The sequence below is a fragment of the Passer montanus genome, unplaced genomic scaffold (assembly GCF_014805655.1).
Source record: "Passer montanus isolate IOZ18808 unplaced genomic scaffold, ASM1480565v1 scaffold77, whole genome shotgun sequence".
Classification (NCBI taxonomy): Eukaryota; Metazoa; Chordata; class Aves; order Passeriformes; family Passeridae; genus Passer; species Passer montanus.
In genome coordinates this window covers 3,338,738-3,353,813 of record NW_024372923.1, presented here as the reverse complement: position 1 = coordinate 3,353,813, position 15,076 = coordinate 3,338,738, and the positions used below count along the sequence as shown (strand labels likewise).

Here is a 15,076-nt window from a genome sequence, read left to right as displayed (position 1 = left end):
AGATATGTTTTGTACCTGGTATACTGCTATTGTGTCCTGCTAAATACATACTCTAGAATATGATCTGCCTTTCTTCTCTTTGAGTCATGGCATCTTCTTGCATTGCAGCCATACAGTTCTAAGAGACCGTGGAAAAAATAACTCGTTAGGGTTCACTTATACTATTTGTATATTTCAAAAACACACATACAAATTTAATATTTATCTATTAATTGAGTCATTATTTTATTGTATATGTTCAACAGTGTGGATAAGCACTTTCTTATGTTAGTTCTTTTGAGTTTATGGTGTTGTTTTGGTTTTTTTTTCAGGATGACTGCCAAGCAGGAAAGGAACAGAAGAAACAAACACAGTCACTATCTAGATGCTTATAGCTTAGCTCAGCGAGCAGTATCCAAAACAGAGGAAGTATTTCATAACATTTGTAGTTTATTTGCATTTAATGAGGTATTTACTTTTTTTACCTTAATAGTGGAAAGGAAACCTAGTTTAGTTGCAATATTCACTTATGCTTGGATAATCTCATTTGGGGCTTCCAGGATTTGTCTTTCTGTAATGATAAACATTCTTTGTATACAGAGGGAAAAATTGTATGCCAAAAGAATTAACAGTTGAAAAAGGTATGAAAGAGGATTTGTTTGGTCTTTGTCAAGTTTATTTAATTCTGGCATTTATCTAATAGCTATGAAAGAAAAAAGTATAAACTTGGAGATATTTTTCATTTGCTACATACCTTTAAAGTTTAAAATTCCTCAAAATATGTTTATTCTCAGGAAAAACAAAAAGCCTTCACAAAACATTATAAATAATGAATGTCTTTCTTCAAAGTAGTGTATTTTGGGTAATGAAAGCCTGCAGCCTACTTTGCTAATGTGTATGTAGCATTATTGGATATTAAATATTTGTACCAGGTACATGAAACATGAAAAGCAAAACACCCAGCTGCTCTTACTCTATGGAGCTACTTTTATTGCCTTGTAATATATTTGACATCATTGAGCTCTTCTTTTAAATTACTTAAATATCTTCATTTCAATTTTTCTGCTCTATCAAGGTGGCAATGCTAAAATGTTTGTTTCTTTGGTTAAAATAAATACAACATTCTAACTTCTTATGAGGTTAATTTGCAAAAATACTTGAAATTAAAATTGTAATTTTTTTGTGTTTCAGAGTACAAATGTTAGTATCCCATTAATGAGACAACTAGCTCTTAGAAAAATAAATCTTGTGGAAATTCTTTTGGATATTTTTCATCTTGTCATTACTGAGAAGAAGCTTAAAAATGTGGGAGAAGCATCATTTCATGAATTTATGGAGGAAATCATCATTGAAGATGATGCAATAGAACAGGTAATACATAATATTTACTCCTATGATTTGCATAAAAGGTATAACAACGTTCCATAGCACAACGTCTTCCACTACTGAGGAAATGGGTTCCCAAAGCAGTCATGTAGTTTTGTAGCAATGGAGGTTGAAGTGTGTGGTTTTAGTCTTGGGGATGGTTTCCTGGCCTCCCTCCCCTTATTCCACATTTTCCTTGGCACTGGTTAAACTTTGCTTATGGATGTTACATTGAACTTTTTTTTTCTTAATCAGTTGTTAATGAATTTGTACCTTTATTTAAAACAGCTCGTTTGTAGCTGAAAGTATAATCACATTTAACATATGAATTCGTATGCGAATATATATGTGTTACATTTTTTGAAAATGCATTCTTCTGTCTGTGTGGGTATACATGAGCAAATAAACATAAATATGTATTTTACCAGGATTGGAAATATATGAAACGCACCATGGCTCATATTACACTGGCTCAGTTAGCAAATATACAGAATCTTTGTAAAGGCTGTCCCAACATCAAATCCAAATGCCTGTATCTAACTGGAAAAACCCTTCATTTACTTGCCATTAATGCAGATCCTGTATATTCAGAGATTTACTGGAAACCAAATGTAATGGTATGCATTCTTTTCTTCAGTTAAATTTATTTTTCTGTGTAAAGTTTATCTGCTCTAATATTTTTATATACATTTGTATAAAAGCTGCTCTTTATAGAGCTAGGTTTTATACACTGCATGCAAGCCATAATAAAAATGGATGGCAAAATGAGTCATTTCAAAAACATGCTTCTGGCTGCATGCTGTTCTCATGTAGCTAATTTTTGATTTGTTTGTGAGATATACTAATTGCAACATTTTCAAAACAGAGGCAGAAAAATTCCTCGAATGCCTTAAAGGGTGGGTGAGGTACGGTTTGTGAATCCATGCGATCAAGTATTGATTGTAGGTTAAAAGCTAGGGTTTGCAAGTTCCTTCTGTGTTGTAGTAAGAACCTTTGCAAAGAATCCTTGTAAAAAAGGAGAATTGATGGAGGCATTAGAAATTCAGTGACGAATTAAAGTTTTCAGAAGAAATTAGTGGAGGACAAATATGAGAAAGTCAAACTCTCAGAAGTTGTATGGGGGGCCTTTTTAGTTTATGTTGTTCATATTGCCTTCATAACATGCTAAGAAATTTTGATAGTTGATAGTATTACTGAATCTCTCACCATGAAGGAATTAAGATAGTGATTTCTTTTAAGATTAATTCAGTTTTCACATAAGCTTTCACAAAAGAAGTGAAGCCTTCATTACTTAATGGAGTGATTAATTGTTAATTTTTTTTAAACTGTGATGGGTAGGAAGATGCTATATCAGACATCAGAAAATCTTCGCTGACTTCAGCAGAATGCAGTGAACAGGACGTGACAGAGAGCAGTTTATCAACTAATAAATGTCATAATGATAAGTACAGGAGGAAAATACAGGAATTAAAGGTATATTACTTTATGAGCTTGCATTAGAATTTGAGTGCTTTCTTTTTATGGAATAATACTCAACTTATCAGTTCTGTTTAAACTGATAATGGAAATGTTGTAACGAAAACTTGATCTTAAAGAAGACAAAAATCTACAAAACACCTTCTAACAAATAGCTCTGCTGTGTAGCTCAGGCCTGCTCCTCAGTAGATTGTGTGGGAGCTCCTGAATGAGCTAACCCAGCTGCTCTCAGAAATAAATAATTTCTCCTTCAGTGGTTTCCCACTGTTTGAGCATGTAGCGACCAGGACTAGATGAGCAGGCGGTTTCTTTCTGCCTCACAGATATGACTTTTTGCAGACTGGGAACAAAGAAAGGAATTACTTCAATCACAAAACATTTGTGAAATTAAGTGAGCTGATCTCTGTTCATTACTGCTGTTGAAAGCACATTAGGAATTGGGAATGTACAGTTTGTGTTGCTAATAAAATCAATAAATACCTGAGGTAAGAGATTTGCGCGTTAATTTGGATTAAATATGTTAACTGTCCACAGAAACAATTGTATTAATCCTTGGTTCTGAACTGCTCATATTGCCTGGAATTTAAAGTCTGATCTGTTGAGAATAGATTTTATATTAAAAGAAACTTCTTTGTTAGACCAAATATTTTTTAATGTAGTAAAACCATGTTGGTGTCTGCTAAAAATTAATCAGTATTTGCATATTTTGATAATACATTAAGTGCCTTAAAAAGAAAATGCATTAAAATGGCTCATTAAAAAACAATATTTATCTTCTCTAACATGCTGTAATTTGTGTATACATAACAAATACTTAATATTAGCCAATTTTAATATAAAGCTTTTTCTTTTTTGTCCTCTAGACACAACAAAGGATGGCACAAAAGTATCTTTCTCAATCCAGTGAGGCTTTGCTACAGTCTGTTGCTATTGCATTCAGTCATAATGTTACTGATGTACTGGCTCTTGCTAGTTTGGAAATGGCTGAGTGCTTTAGACAGTTTGATCCAATTTCAACTAGCCAGTTTTTGGCACTTCATCAGGTAAGGCAACTAATGTTTGCACTGCTTTTCAGTGGGAGGATGTTTGAAGTTGCAAAAAAGAAACTGTATTTGCGTGGTCTGAAAATTGGCCATAGAGAACACATGGAGGGTTCCAGGTAAGAACCACTGTGTAATATAAGTCATCAAATATATGGTATATTTACTAAGCTCAGAACATTAGATCAGTGGTTTGTTAACAATTCTAATATCTGCTGTGTTTGACCTAACATTTTCATTGATAATTGCATACCTGAAAAAATTTTAATAGGAATAAATTACGATATTTTCATTAGCAACAATAAGACATTGCCACAAAATAATTTCATCCTTCCCTAACAAAAAATTTAAAAAATCTTTCTCTGGATTTGTTCAATCATTATTTTGAAGTGGATAATTCAGTTTCCATTCAGTTTCTCAGACTGATACCTGCACAACATGGTCCCATAGATGGCTTGAAGGTGTATGCATGTGAATATGTGCCTCCATCAAATAGAAGATGCAGAAAAACTGTAGGGCTTATATTCCCTGTATCAGAAAGCAATAACCCATAGTTCCTAGTCCAAATGACAGGATTAGTATGTTTGCTGAAAGAAAAGTTGATACAGTCTTACCCGTTATTTTGAATTTCGTAGAAGTCTGCTGTGTGATATGATGTGTCCATTAAAGCACAGAAACAGAAAAGACTCCGCTTACTTGAAAGGCTAAGCTAAGAACACTGTATTTACCATTCCATATAGACCTTAGATGACTAAATGCAGGAACCTTGATGATAAATGTAGACAAAGAAATCAATTCCAGCTATTTGTATTTAAGAAATCTTCCTTAGTTATTGTCAGACTGTTTACGTTAACCTGTAAGAACAAATAGCAGTCTTCTGCTAGTTAATCTCATCTTTCAAGGAAGAGAATTTCTCTTCAACATAGATATATGTTATAAAAAGCATAGTTTATGTATTTATCAATTTTATTTTTTTGTGAAGGAAAATAAATAGATGTAAAAATTTTGCAGAGTTGTTCAGTGTCTATGATGATGAAGAAAATCCTTCTAACTGCTACATCCAACACCAACAGCTCTCAGCTGGCAGCATTGCTCCATCTGCAGGATCAGTTAAAACAAAACAGAAACACAAGTGATCTACTAAACTTTGTGGAACAGCAGCTGACTGCTAATTCAATGGTAACTTTCTGAGCTGCTTATTAGTGGTTTATTATGTTATATAAATGCACACAGAGAGATATACCTGTGTATACAGGATATGGGTTGGTGGTGGGTTAGCAGTGCTGAGAGAGTGTTGGATTCAATGGTCTCTGAGGGCTTTTCCTACCTGAACAATTCTGAGATTCTAAGAACCACCCCTGTACCTTCCCCTGCTACTAAAATCTTGCCACATAAACCAAATACAATTTTATATAGTACTTGTTGATGAAGTGTCTCCAGCAAAACTTATTTTCAAAAATAAATGTTGCTATGAGTTATTCTACTAATTTCCTTTGCTAATAGTCTGCTATTATTTGATAGCATTTTAACTTTAGAAACTGTGTAGTGGCCGTAAAACTCATGTTGATATGGAGAGAGGACTAAGATACAGTATTTGTAATTTGTTTTAAATAATATTTATAAGTTCTTTTGCACTGCACAAAAATTACATGACCATAGAATGGTTGAGGTTAGAAAAAAAATCTCTGAAGATCTTCTTGTAAACCCCTCCTTCTCAAGCAAGGGCCACCTGGAGCTTGTTGTCCACAACCATGTCCAGATGGTTTTGAATTATTTCCAAGAATGGAAGTTCCACAGCCTCCCTGGACAACTTGTGCCAGTGCTTGCTTCCCTCACAGGGAAGCAGGATTTCTTGTTGTTTGTACTGTCCTGGCACATCTGCTGAGTGTGTGGGACTTTAAATACGTTCTTTCCTAGAATTACTATAAATTTTCTAATGAAAGAACTGAGAATGGGATTTATAAAGTCTATGAAAATAATAGTACTTTTGAACTACTGTACAGGCATGGAGAAACCTCTGTATTCCTGTTGAACATTTTAATATAGTGGATGAATTGCCATCCGGTTTCTGCATAGTTATTCTCCAGCATTCAGAAGACAGGTATAAAATTTCATCCTTTTGATTTAGCACTGTTTGTTACAAATACAGTCTTTTTTACGTGGTTGAATATTGCCTTTCACTTGTAATTTTGATGGACTTGAATTTTAGGATAATAAACTAATGAATATAAAAATCAAACTGCCTGCAGCTCAGTGTTATGTTTTCTGTTCTTTCCATTTCCCTAATTATCTCTTAAATCCCCAGAGGTCACTTGGAAGGTTTCAAGCTATTCTTGATATGATTCCTAAGACCTGTTAAGAGTTTCTTGCTTTTATTGCTTATGCTCTTGGAAATGTTAGAAGGGGTCATATTAACTTTATAAAGCCACCAATTATCTGGTTATTGCAGCCTAATTAGCTGCAAATAAACTAGCTCATAAATTGAGCTATAGCAACTGACTAAGAGAGCATTCACCAATTTAAAAAGTATTTAACACTTGTCATGGAACAAATAGAAATCTACCTTAATGGTTACACAGTGATAAAAGAATTTGCATTACCACTCTCAGTTTGTTCCAGCTAGAATTTGCAGGTTTTTGCACCCAAGGTGGGGGGAGTTACTGCGTCATGAGAGTATTTGTGAGCACATTAAATTAGAGGGCAGTAATTACTCATCTGATAAATCTGAGTCATATAAACAAGGCTAGACAGTCAAATCATCTATTCAGCACTTTTCTGGTTTCCACAGATCACAGCTGTACAGTTCGTTGATTGAGGTGCCCAAAGTAAGTACTGCAAGGCAGAAAGGAAAACTCACTCAGCGGATGGGTAAGTACCTCTTACTTTAAAGACATAAAAATCATTGCACTGATGTTAGGAGAAGGCTAATATCTTTTACTGTTGCAGTTAGTAAAAATTTTAAATACTTTAAAAAATAATTTTAACTCTTCCAAGCAACATAAATTCATCAATATGTGTCTCATTATCAGATGTCATGTCTAGTCACAATTTATATAATTTTTGGTTATATTTTAAGGCTGAAGTTGTTACAAATAAATAATAGAGTTTTTTTTCATTGTACATTACTGTATATATTTTGTGCCTATCTATCTAGATTTTATTTTCAAATAATATCATGACTAGAAACTGATGGTGTTTGTACAATGATTTCTTCAAGTACAAATATGTCTCAAAAAGACTCCTAAGAGGGTGTCATCCTTCTTTAATAGTGCAGGCAAAAGTTTCTCGATTTCCTGTGAATCCTGATGTGTTCCGTACTTTGTTGGGAAAAATGCATCATTACAAGCAGCAAAAGATGAAGAATCATCTTAAACAAACTGTTATTCACAACTTGAAAGAGTGTGTCTCCAAAACAGATGTGGTAATATATTTTATTACCTTATATTTAAAATTGGGTGAAAAACATGTACTAAATATATGATAGACATTCTTTATGCAGAATTTTCCCGTTCATTCCAAGTGTGGCATCCCTAGTCTTCACAGTTACTATATGCTTCAAAATTTAATCTTACTGTGCTATAGTCACTGTATTTGTCATTCAGGAGCTTTGAAATGTTTGTTACTTAATCAGAATTAAAATGATGCAGTTGAGATCAGTTTACTTGAAAATGTGCCATATTTCAGAGATTTCAGGCAGCTGGCACACTCTGGCGACTGGCGCTTGGTGAAGGGCTAGAATTTGGGACTTCGTCTTCCTCTCAAGAGAAGATAGCAGGGTAGCTGGTTGGGGAAACTTGGTGCCTTCTCACCTCAGCTGGGCACTCTGGGGTGACCACACAGAGCAGGGCCACTCTGCTCCTCTCTCTTGATGCTGGCTGCAGACAAGCACTCATGGAATCTGCCCTGAGGACACCCAGGGCTGTGAAATGTAGCCTCTCAAGGGGAAAAAAACCCACTCATAGCAACCCTACCCAAAGAACCACAAGAGAAAATCCAAAGGGAAGGCTCCACCTGCACTGCCTCAGCTCTACGGCAAAAGCCGAGAGGCAAGGGAGAGCCAAGAGGGAAGAGAGCTCTGCTTGGCCGACTGACTTTAACCAGGGGCTGGCACTCCCCTGCCCCCTGGTTCTGGTTCTGGCTGCAGGGCCTGAAAGAAACAGTGACATTTTTGGGCACAGATAGATATAGGATACAATAACAGTCTGGGTTACCCTGCACATTGACAAATCTGGTTCTTGAATTGTAATTCTGTTTTATGCATCACATTACCATCTTTCTGTTAAAATGCTGAGTATTGCAGATGATTGAAGTGCTGATGATCAGGCTGCCTATGGCCAGCCTTTGTTTTGTTGGCAAGTTTGTAAAGGTTGCTGTATTTGGGTAAGTAAAAAAAAGGTGCTAAGATACTGTCAGGTTGAAGAGGTGAAAAACACAAGTGACTTAAGTTTTTAAAAGGCATAGGCATTAACCTCACAGAATTTATGCATGCACCCTGTACTGAGCCACACAAGCCTTGGATGAGGATTTTATTCATTAATACCAACACTCTTCACCATTTAGTTGAGTTTGTTCAGTTAGTGGATTTTTGTCCATCTAGGTTGGATTTTACAAAAGTCAGTTTCAATGGTTTTCTCTCCTGCATGATTGTATTTTCTCCTTCTCTATTTTCTTCATTCTGATTTTTTCCTTAAATTTGCTCTACTGATCTCTCCATATGCTTTCATTTGCTTCTTCTGTATTCATCATACAGTTTCTGTTCACTTCTCAAAGTTGTTCTTATGCAGGTTCTTCTCATTATTTAAGGAACACATTATCATTTCTTTCTGCTGTAGATTTCTGCTATTCTCCATTGAAATTGCTGAAGTATATTAATTATTTAAATAATAAGTATTGACACCTTCTAGTAATTCTAGAGTATTTTGCAAAATGCTGGTACAAAATTTTGAAATACAGTAGTTTTGAAACCAACTTCTTATATTTGTATGTTCCATTTTATGATCTTTCATATTATTTTATTTAGTTTCTGATTTAACATATTGCAGAATTTATATATATAATGGTATTTAACAAGAATGGAGATTGAAAATATTCTAATTTTTGTTTCTGTGTGTGTAATAGACTCCAACAGGGAAAAGAGGTGATAGTGAGTTTGACTTGACATCAGATTTCTCTGAAATTATAGAAATTATGGAAGACTATCTGAGACCAACCCTGTCACAGTTTGATTTTTCCACTGTCAGGTAAGATATATTGACTTTGATCATCATTTGTGAAAACAGAACTGTGAATCAAGTGCCTCAAATAAAAGAATAGTTTTAGAAAGGTGTTGAATGAAGGTTTCATGTCTTGAAAGAGAGTATATTCATTATATGTCAGACTAAGAGACTGAGCAATATGATAGACAAATGGCCATTTCTGAGACGAACTGTTCTCCAGCTTAAGTTATACTTAAGTTGAAGTTCAAAATGCAACAGTATAATTAAAATGACCAAATGGGACTTCTAAAGGACAGGAACTCCTAAGGGAGAGTGTCCTTTGTGTAAAATTTCACTGAAACTGACACAGAAATTGAAGCTGGTAATATTTTCCATTAATTTCCTCTTCACAGAGAATCTCAGTGTGTATCAGTTTCAGCAGATGAAACAGGAAAAAAGAAAGTGAAAGATAAGGACACCAAACAAGTTGGGATGCAGGGTAAGTGCTCCCTTGAGTTGTGTGTGTGTGAACAAATACCAAAAACCAGTAATTTCAATTTTAATTTTATTTAAAACAAGGAGAGGACAAAGGCTTTTGCATTGTTTTTCTCTGTTTTTTTTTCTATATCAAATCAAATATTCCAGTATACTTTCAAAGACAGATTTAGATGCTGGAGCAGTGCTTCTGCATTTATTTAGAGTCTTCCAAGCCATAGAGTCTGTAGACACCTAAATAAAGTGGCTTTATCACAAACCAGTTTTTCAGGAGAGGAGCTAGAATAAAGAACTTTCTTAAGTGAGTAGATTGGTGGATGTCTTTGTTTTGTCTTTTTTTTGCTTTTAGCTTTATGGACTCTCTCAGTCTCTTGTATGTTAGCTTGCATACAAGCCTAATGCTACAGTATGTGTCTAATCACATATCAGGAATACACATCTGCAAAAAATGGATAAATTGTCTCCCATGCCTATGCTGTTTCTCTGTAGCAGAAATATTGCCACAATAATATTTGGTACTTTTTTCCCTAAATAACACAAACAAAATTTTTCTACAGAATAATATAGTGTTGGATAAGAGTGCCTTTACTACTCTATTCTTTTTAGCCAATCACTTCTGTGGCAATTTTGCATTTCCAAATATTGTTTTCCTGAATGTATTTTATATACCTGCACTTGGACCTGAGATGGTTGGTTATTAATAGAGGGATGTTTTTCCCTCTGAAGAATTGGTGCTAACAAGTGCATAGAAATTTGAAAATATCTTAAGACCAATTATATAAAAATAAATATTTTTTCTTAATGCACTTAATCCACAGTACAATGAAGTTCATGTGTCATACAATGGAGGAAACTTAGATTTTTACATCTAACTGCAAATGTTTGTAGACAAACTGAGAACTAAATCTCAATCATGTTCTGTCACATCTCTTTAGATACACCTGCAGATTTAGGATTGTGTGTGGTATTACTAGGGGATACATTATTTATGGAGTTGCCTTTGGAAGCTCTGAGTATATTTAAGGAAGAAGGAATAAGTTCTGTGTCCAGAGATTTTTCTCTACAGTTTCTCTACAATCGACTACATTGGGCTGAGTCAGGTACTATTAGATAAACATTTTTTTTTCTTTAGCATAATGATGCATAAAAAAGATACTTAAAATTTTAAATATGAATTGTGGTGTAAATTTTACTGGAAGATAAGCACATGCAGTAGGTTTCCAGTATCTTAGGTGGACTAGATAGAGCAGTAGACTTCTTTCAATAATGTACAGGCTGATTATAGGAGCAGTGGTAGCTAATTTAAAATAACCTTGACACATGAAAGAATTATGTAAAACTCAGTGGAATCTAAAACTGTAAACAAACTTACAAGTACATTGTTAAGACTTCAAAGATATTTTCAGCTGCAATGAAAAAAAAAGGAAGTAAGAATTTACACTTCTGTAATTTTTCTTTATCACTACTCTAAGACTTTGCTTAAAATACCAAATGTAAAGTTTTACTCTCTGAAATACTTTCCTCTCAGTTCTTGTGCTACACCCGTGCAAAATCAAATTCCCACAGGCTTTATGAACTTTCCCTTCTGCTGACACTTATACCCTACATAAGCTCTAGCAAAATGAGGTTAAGTTAGGTAGTTGGACAGTTGGTAAACTTCTCCTTATGGCATCTTAAAACTCATTTCTTAGATCTAGAAGTGAGTAATAAATGCAGGCACTGAGCCATTTTTATATGAATCAAAGATAGCTTCTATTAATACAGTTAAAAATTTTAAGCTGCAATTTTATTCATATGTATAGAAAACCACATAAAATTATTAAAACTAGTTGGTCCAAGTATAGAAAATCTCATTCTGTACCATGAAAGTATGGTGTTCGAGAGAGGTTCTTGTATTGTGTCCATATCTTAAATAGTTAGTAATATTTAGCCTCCAGTATAACCTGTTCTGTTTTTCCATTTCACTCCTCCTTTCTCAAGGGAAAGAATTGTAAGTAGTCTGAGATTAGCATATTTTCAGTTTACATACTATTACAGGCCTTTCAGAAATACAAATTTTAGAATGTGTAGGGTTTTTTCTATTTCTGTTTTTCCCTTTTTCAGAGTGGAACTTATGGTTGCATAATTTTTGAAGTAGATAAATGAGAGGAAGCATAGTTGAAAAGTCTCTGTTCTTTTAATTATGACAGAGGCCAGTGAATGAGGAAACATGAGCAATATCATCTCAAGCTTCCATGAACTTCCAGGGCACTCAGTAATAACTGGCTGAGATGTACTCTGAGTGACAATCATATATACAGTGAGAATCATAAGACAGTTTTCTGTGCTTTTTAAAATTCCCTTAAAGAAAGAAAAAATCCAGTTCAAATACGAAACTTCCTTTTTCCTTTAAACCTATGTGCGTCCCACAGAAACTTCAGTTATTACATTAACATCAACAATTAATAGATATGGTAAATTACTTTGCAAGTTCTTTGATGATCACTGTTCAACTCTATCCAAAATTGGAAGTGTAATGAAGCATTTAATGTCTAAGGGATCACATCTCCTCCTTGTTTTTCACTTTAAAGCCTTTATTTTTAGGCAAGAAGTCTTGGGTAATATCCTTACCTTGCTGTCCTTTGAAATGAATTTTTATATTTTTATTTTAATCTGTTCTTGTTATTAATTTTATTATTACTGCTAGTAGTACTATTACTACTACTACTTAATGATATTAAATATTTACAGTCCTTCAAGGACATTTATTTGCTAAAACTGCCTATACATTAATTTTTTTTCGTTTCATTTTCACAGAAACCGAATTTAAAAAAAAAGTTGAAACATCTAAAGAAAAAACCACAAAAGCTCATCAGAAAAAGAATGTCCAAATGGTGAACTTTCCACATTTTTGTAAATAACCAGAGAACTTGCATAGAAAAGTGTGAAAGTGGGTTGCATAGAAGCTCATTATGTGTGCTAGAATTCTGAAGTGGAGTGAATGTCTCATAATCTCATAAGACCATAAGAATCTTGCTTCCTGCTGATTTTCCAAGGGGTTTTTTTCTTTGAAATAAGTGGACATATTTAATAACCCAAAAAGGAAGCTGCTTAAAGTTACTGAAAATAATTTCTTCAACAAAATATTGTATTTTATATAGTGATTACATATGTTTTTATAAATCTATATTTATATTTCCATATATATCTATATATGTGTGCACACATCTGCATATGTGTAATATATGTATATGCATTGTAGCTAATGCAGAATAGTTTATTAATTTCCACTGACAATTGAATACCATGATGCTTTTAAAACCAGATTCAAAAGTTTGTTAATTTTTTGACATGTCTTTCTCTTATTTGTTTGACACAAATAATGCAATACTGTTAGTATTTAATTGAAACTTTAACATGTAAGAGAATATGTATTATTTTAATTGTAGGCACCAGTTAATCGTGATCTGCCTTCTAATTGCTTGCCTGTTGATACACGTAATTTAAAATGTATCCTTTCACAATCTATTGGTTAAGTGTATCAGCTACATTTCCTTGTTTTGTTGTTTTGTTGTTTGAATACATTTGTTTGTGATTAACTGCTTATCAGATATTGTGGACCCTTATAATGAAGGAAGAGAATCAGGTAATATATGTCAAATAATATTTTATTCACAATCTACCCATGGAATTTAGAATTGTTTTGTACCAAAAAATAGCAGAAGTCGTGACATCAAGGTGTTGGCAAAAAAGCATTCTTTTTCATCAGAACAGCACAGCTTATCACCTGTATGTGGTGCATCTGTGAAACAGCACAACTAATAGTTAATGAAGGGGTTTTTTTAGCTCCAGAAAGACAGACTCATTTGGGTTGGAAGGGACCTTTAGGCTCATCTCATTCCATTCCCTGCCATGGCAGCGACACCTTCCCCTGTCCCAGGTGCTCCAGCCCCAGTGTCCAGCCTGGCCTTGGGCACTGCCAGGGATCCAGGGGCAGCCACAGCCTGCCCACCCTGCCAGGAACAATTCCTTCCTGATATCTAACCTAAAACAACTATGTTTCAGTGTGAAGCCATTCACCCTTGTCCTGTCACTATGCGTTCTTGTAAATAGTCTTTCTCCATCTGTCTTGTTGGCTGCCTTCAGGTGTTGAAATAATTACTAAGTCTAAACACCATGCAAAAGAAGCTACAGAACAATCAGTAGCATAACAGAGCATGTCTCTATGTGTTTGCAGTTCTCCTTCACAGCAGATCAATATAAAACAGTTCATGTGCTCAATATCTGACTCTAGAGCATATCTTTTAACTTATACTAGTATGAAAATGTAGTCAAAAGGAGAAAAATTTTTATCATTAAATGTGCAATGTCCTTGGAGAGAAGAGGTGATTTTGGAGTCTTGGTTCCTGAAATCAGGACTCTGGAAACACAGTTAGTTTATCCACCCACTTAAGTTTTCTCTTAGCCTGTGCAATAGAACTGTATGAGCAGTACCGGTTTTCAATTCTTTACCTTTTTTTCAGGATAGCTAAAATTTTTTCTTTGTGTTCTCAACCTGTCCACCAAATAATCCTGGTTCATTATAAAAGACACTTTTCAAATGGGCATCCCAGTTTTATTCTGAAAATGTCACAATTGTTTTAATTTTAAAATCCAGACTTAGGGTTCAAAAACCATGAAATCTAATGATGACTTAAAACCCCATAAATATGATAGTGTCATTTTAAAGTTATTGAAATTGAGATTGCCCAAAGTAGTTTGTAGTATGTTACATTCATTATGATGAAATTCTGTTGTTACAGAAGCTTCAAGTCCTTCCCGAAAAATACAGGAAATACTAGAAAAATACCATCACCGATTTGCAGTGCAGTGGGAAGGTGTCATTGGCAATATGTGTGCTCCAAGGTGTGTAATATTCCATCTGCTTTCTTGTTTTATCCATATTTCTTGTTTAAAATTGTGCCTATTTTCAGAGACTTTGTTCATAAAATAGGGTCACATGCTGAGCTGATAAACACATAGCAAACAATTGTTGTTGCATCAAACACAGATCTAGGTTTGTAGACAGAATGTTTTAGGGATCTGAAATAGAGTGCTGCGAAGTGATTTAACCAAGCTGGTTTTGTCAGAGTTGCTGTATATGTAAATAATCTAATTTTGATAGAAAATCTTCTGGTGCAGTCATTGATGAATACACATATGTGAGCAGAAGTGTAATTTCTGGCTTTGCTCATAATTGTTTGTAAATTCAAGTCATAAAACCATAGTATCTCCATGCACCTTCAGCCAGCTGTAAATGGGAGCGCAGATTTCAGAAGCAGAGTAGTGAAAGTCTAGCACACAGTTTCCAATTTCAAACATTGATCATGAAGCTACTACCGTTTTATGGAGTCTACTCATAAACACACTTTGTTCTTTATAGAAATACTTTAAAGATCATAGCCATGGGGGGAGTAAAAGGAATCTCAAGAGGTTGAACAGTGACAAGCCCTATGAGACAACATGGCCATCACTGGACCTTCCTTCCTAACTGCTAGTTCAGCAGTC

The 15,076-nt window shown here is 34.4% G+C and overlaps 1 protein-coding gene across 4 annotated transcripts in view; it reads left to right on the top strand.

The window, feature by feature from the left end:
• CFAP46 (cilia and flagella associated protein 46) overlaps positions 1-15,076 on the top strand; it is a 70,787-nt gene that overhangs the window by 48,778 nt on the left and 6,933 nt on the right. For 3 of the 4 annotated variants that reach the window (XM_039731446.1, XM_039731445.1, XM_039731448.1), the window contains 16 exons: positions 312-447; positions 1,171-1,350; positions 1,773-1,961; positions 2,683-2,817; positions 3,684-3,863; positions 4,872-5,039; positions 5,864-5,961; positions 6,649-6,728; positions 7,130-7,281; positions 8,979-9,100; positions 9,469-9,554; positions 10,486-10,650; positions 12,347-12,423; positions 12,979-13,039; positions 13,140-13,175; positions 14,332-14,434. In XM_039731446.1, coding sequence (XP_039587380.1) covers positions 312-447; positions 1,171-1,350; positions 1,773-1,961; positions 2,683-2,817; positions 3,684-3,863; positions 4,872-5,039; positions 5,864-5,961; positions 6,649-6,728; positions 7,130-7,281; positions 8,979-9,100; positions 9,469-9,554; positions 10,486-10,650; positions 12,347-12,423; positions 12,979-13,039; positions 13,140-13,175; positions 14,332-14,434 — 1,968 coding nt within the window. The remainder of the gene's footprint in view (positions 1-311; positions 448-1,170; positions 1,351-1,772; positions 1,962-2,682; positions 2,818-3,683; positions 3,864-4,871; positions 5,040-5,863; positions 5,962-6,648; positions 6,729-7,129; positions 7,282-8,978; positions 9,101-9,468; positions 9,555-10,485; positions 10,651-12,346; positions 12,424-12,978; positions 13,040-13,139; positions 13,176-14,331; positions 14,435-15,076) is intronic. The other variant, XM_039731447.1, reaches the window with a different exon arrangement.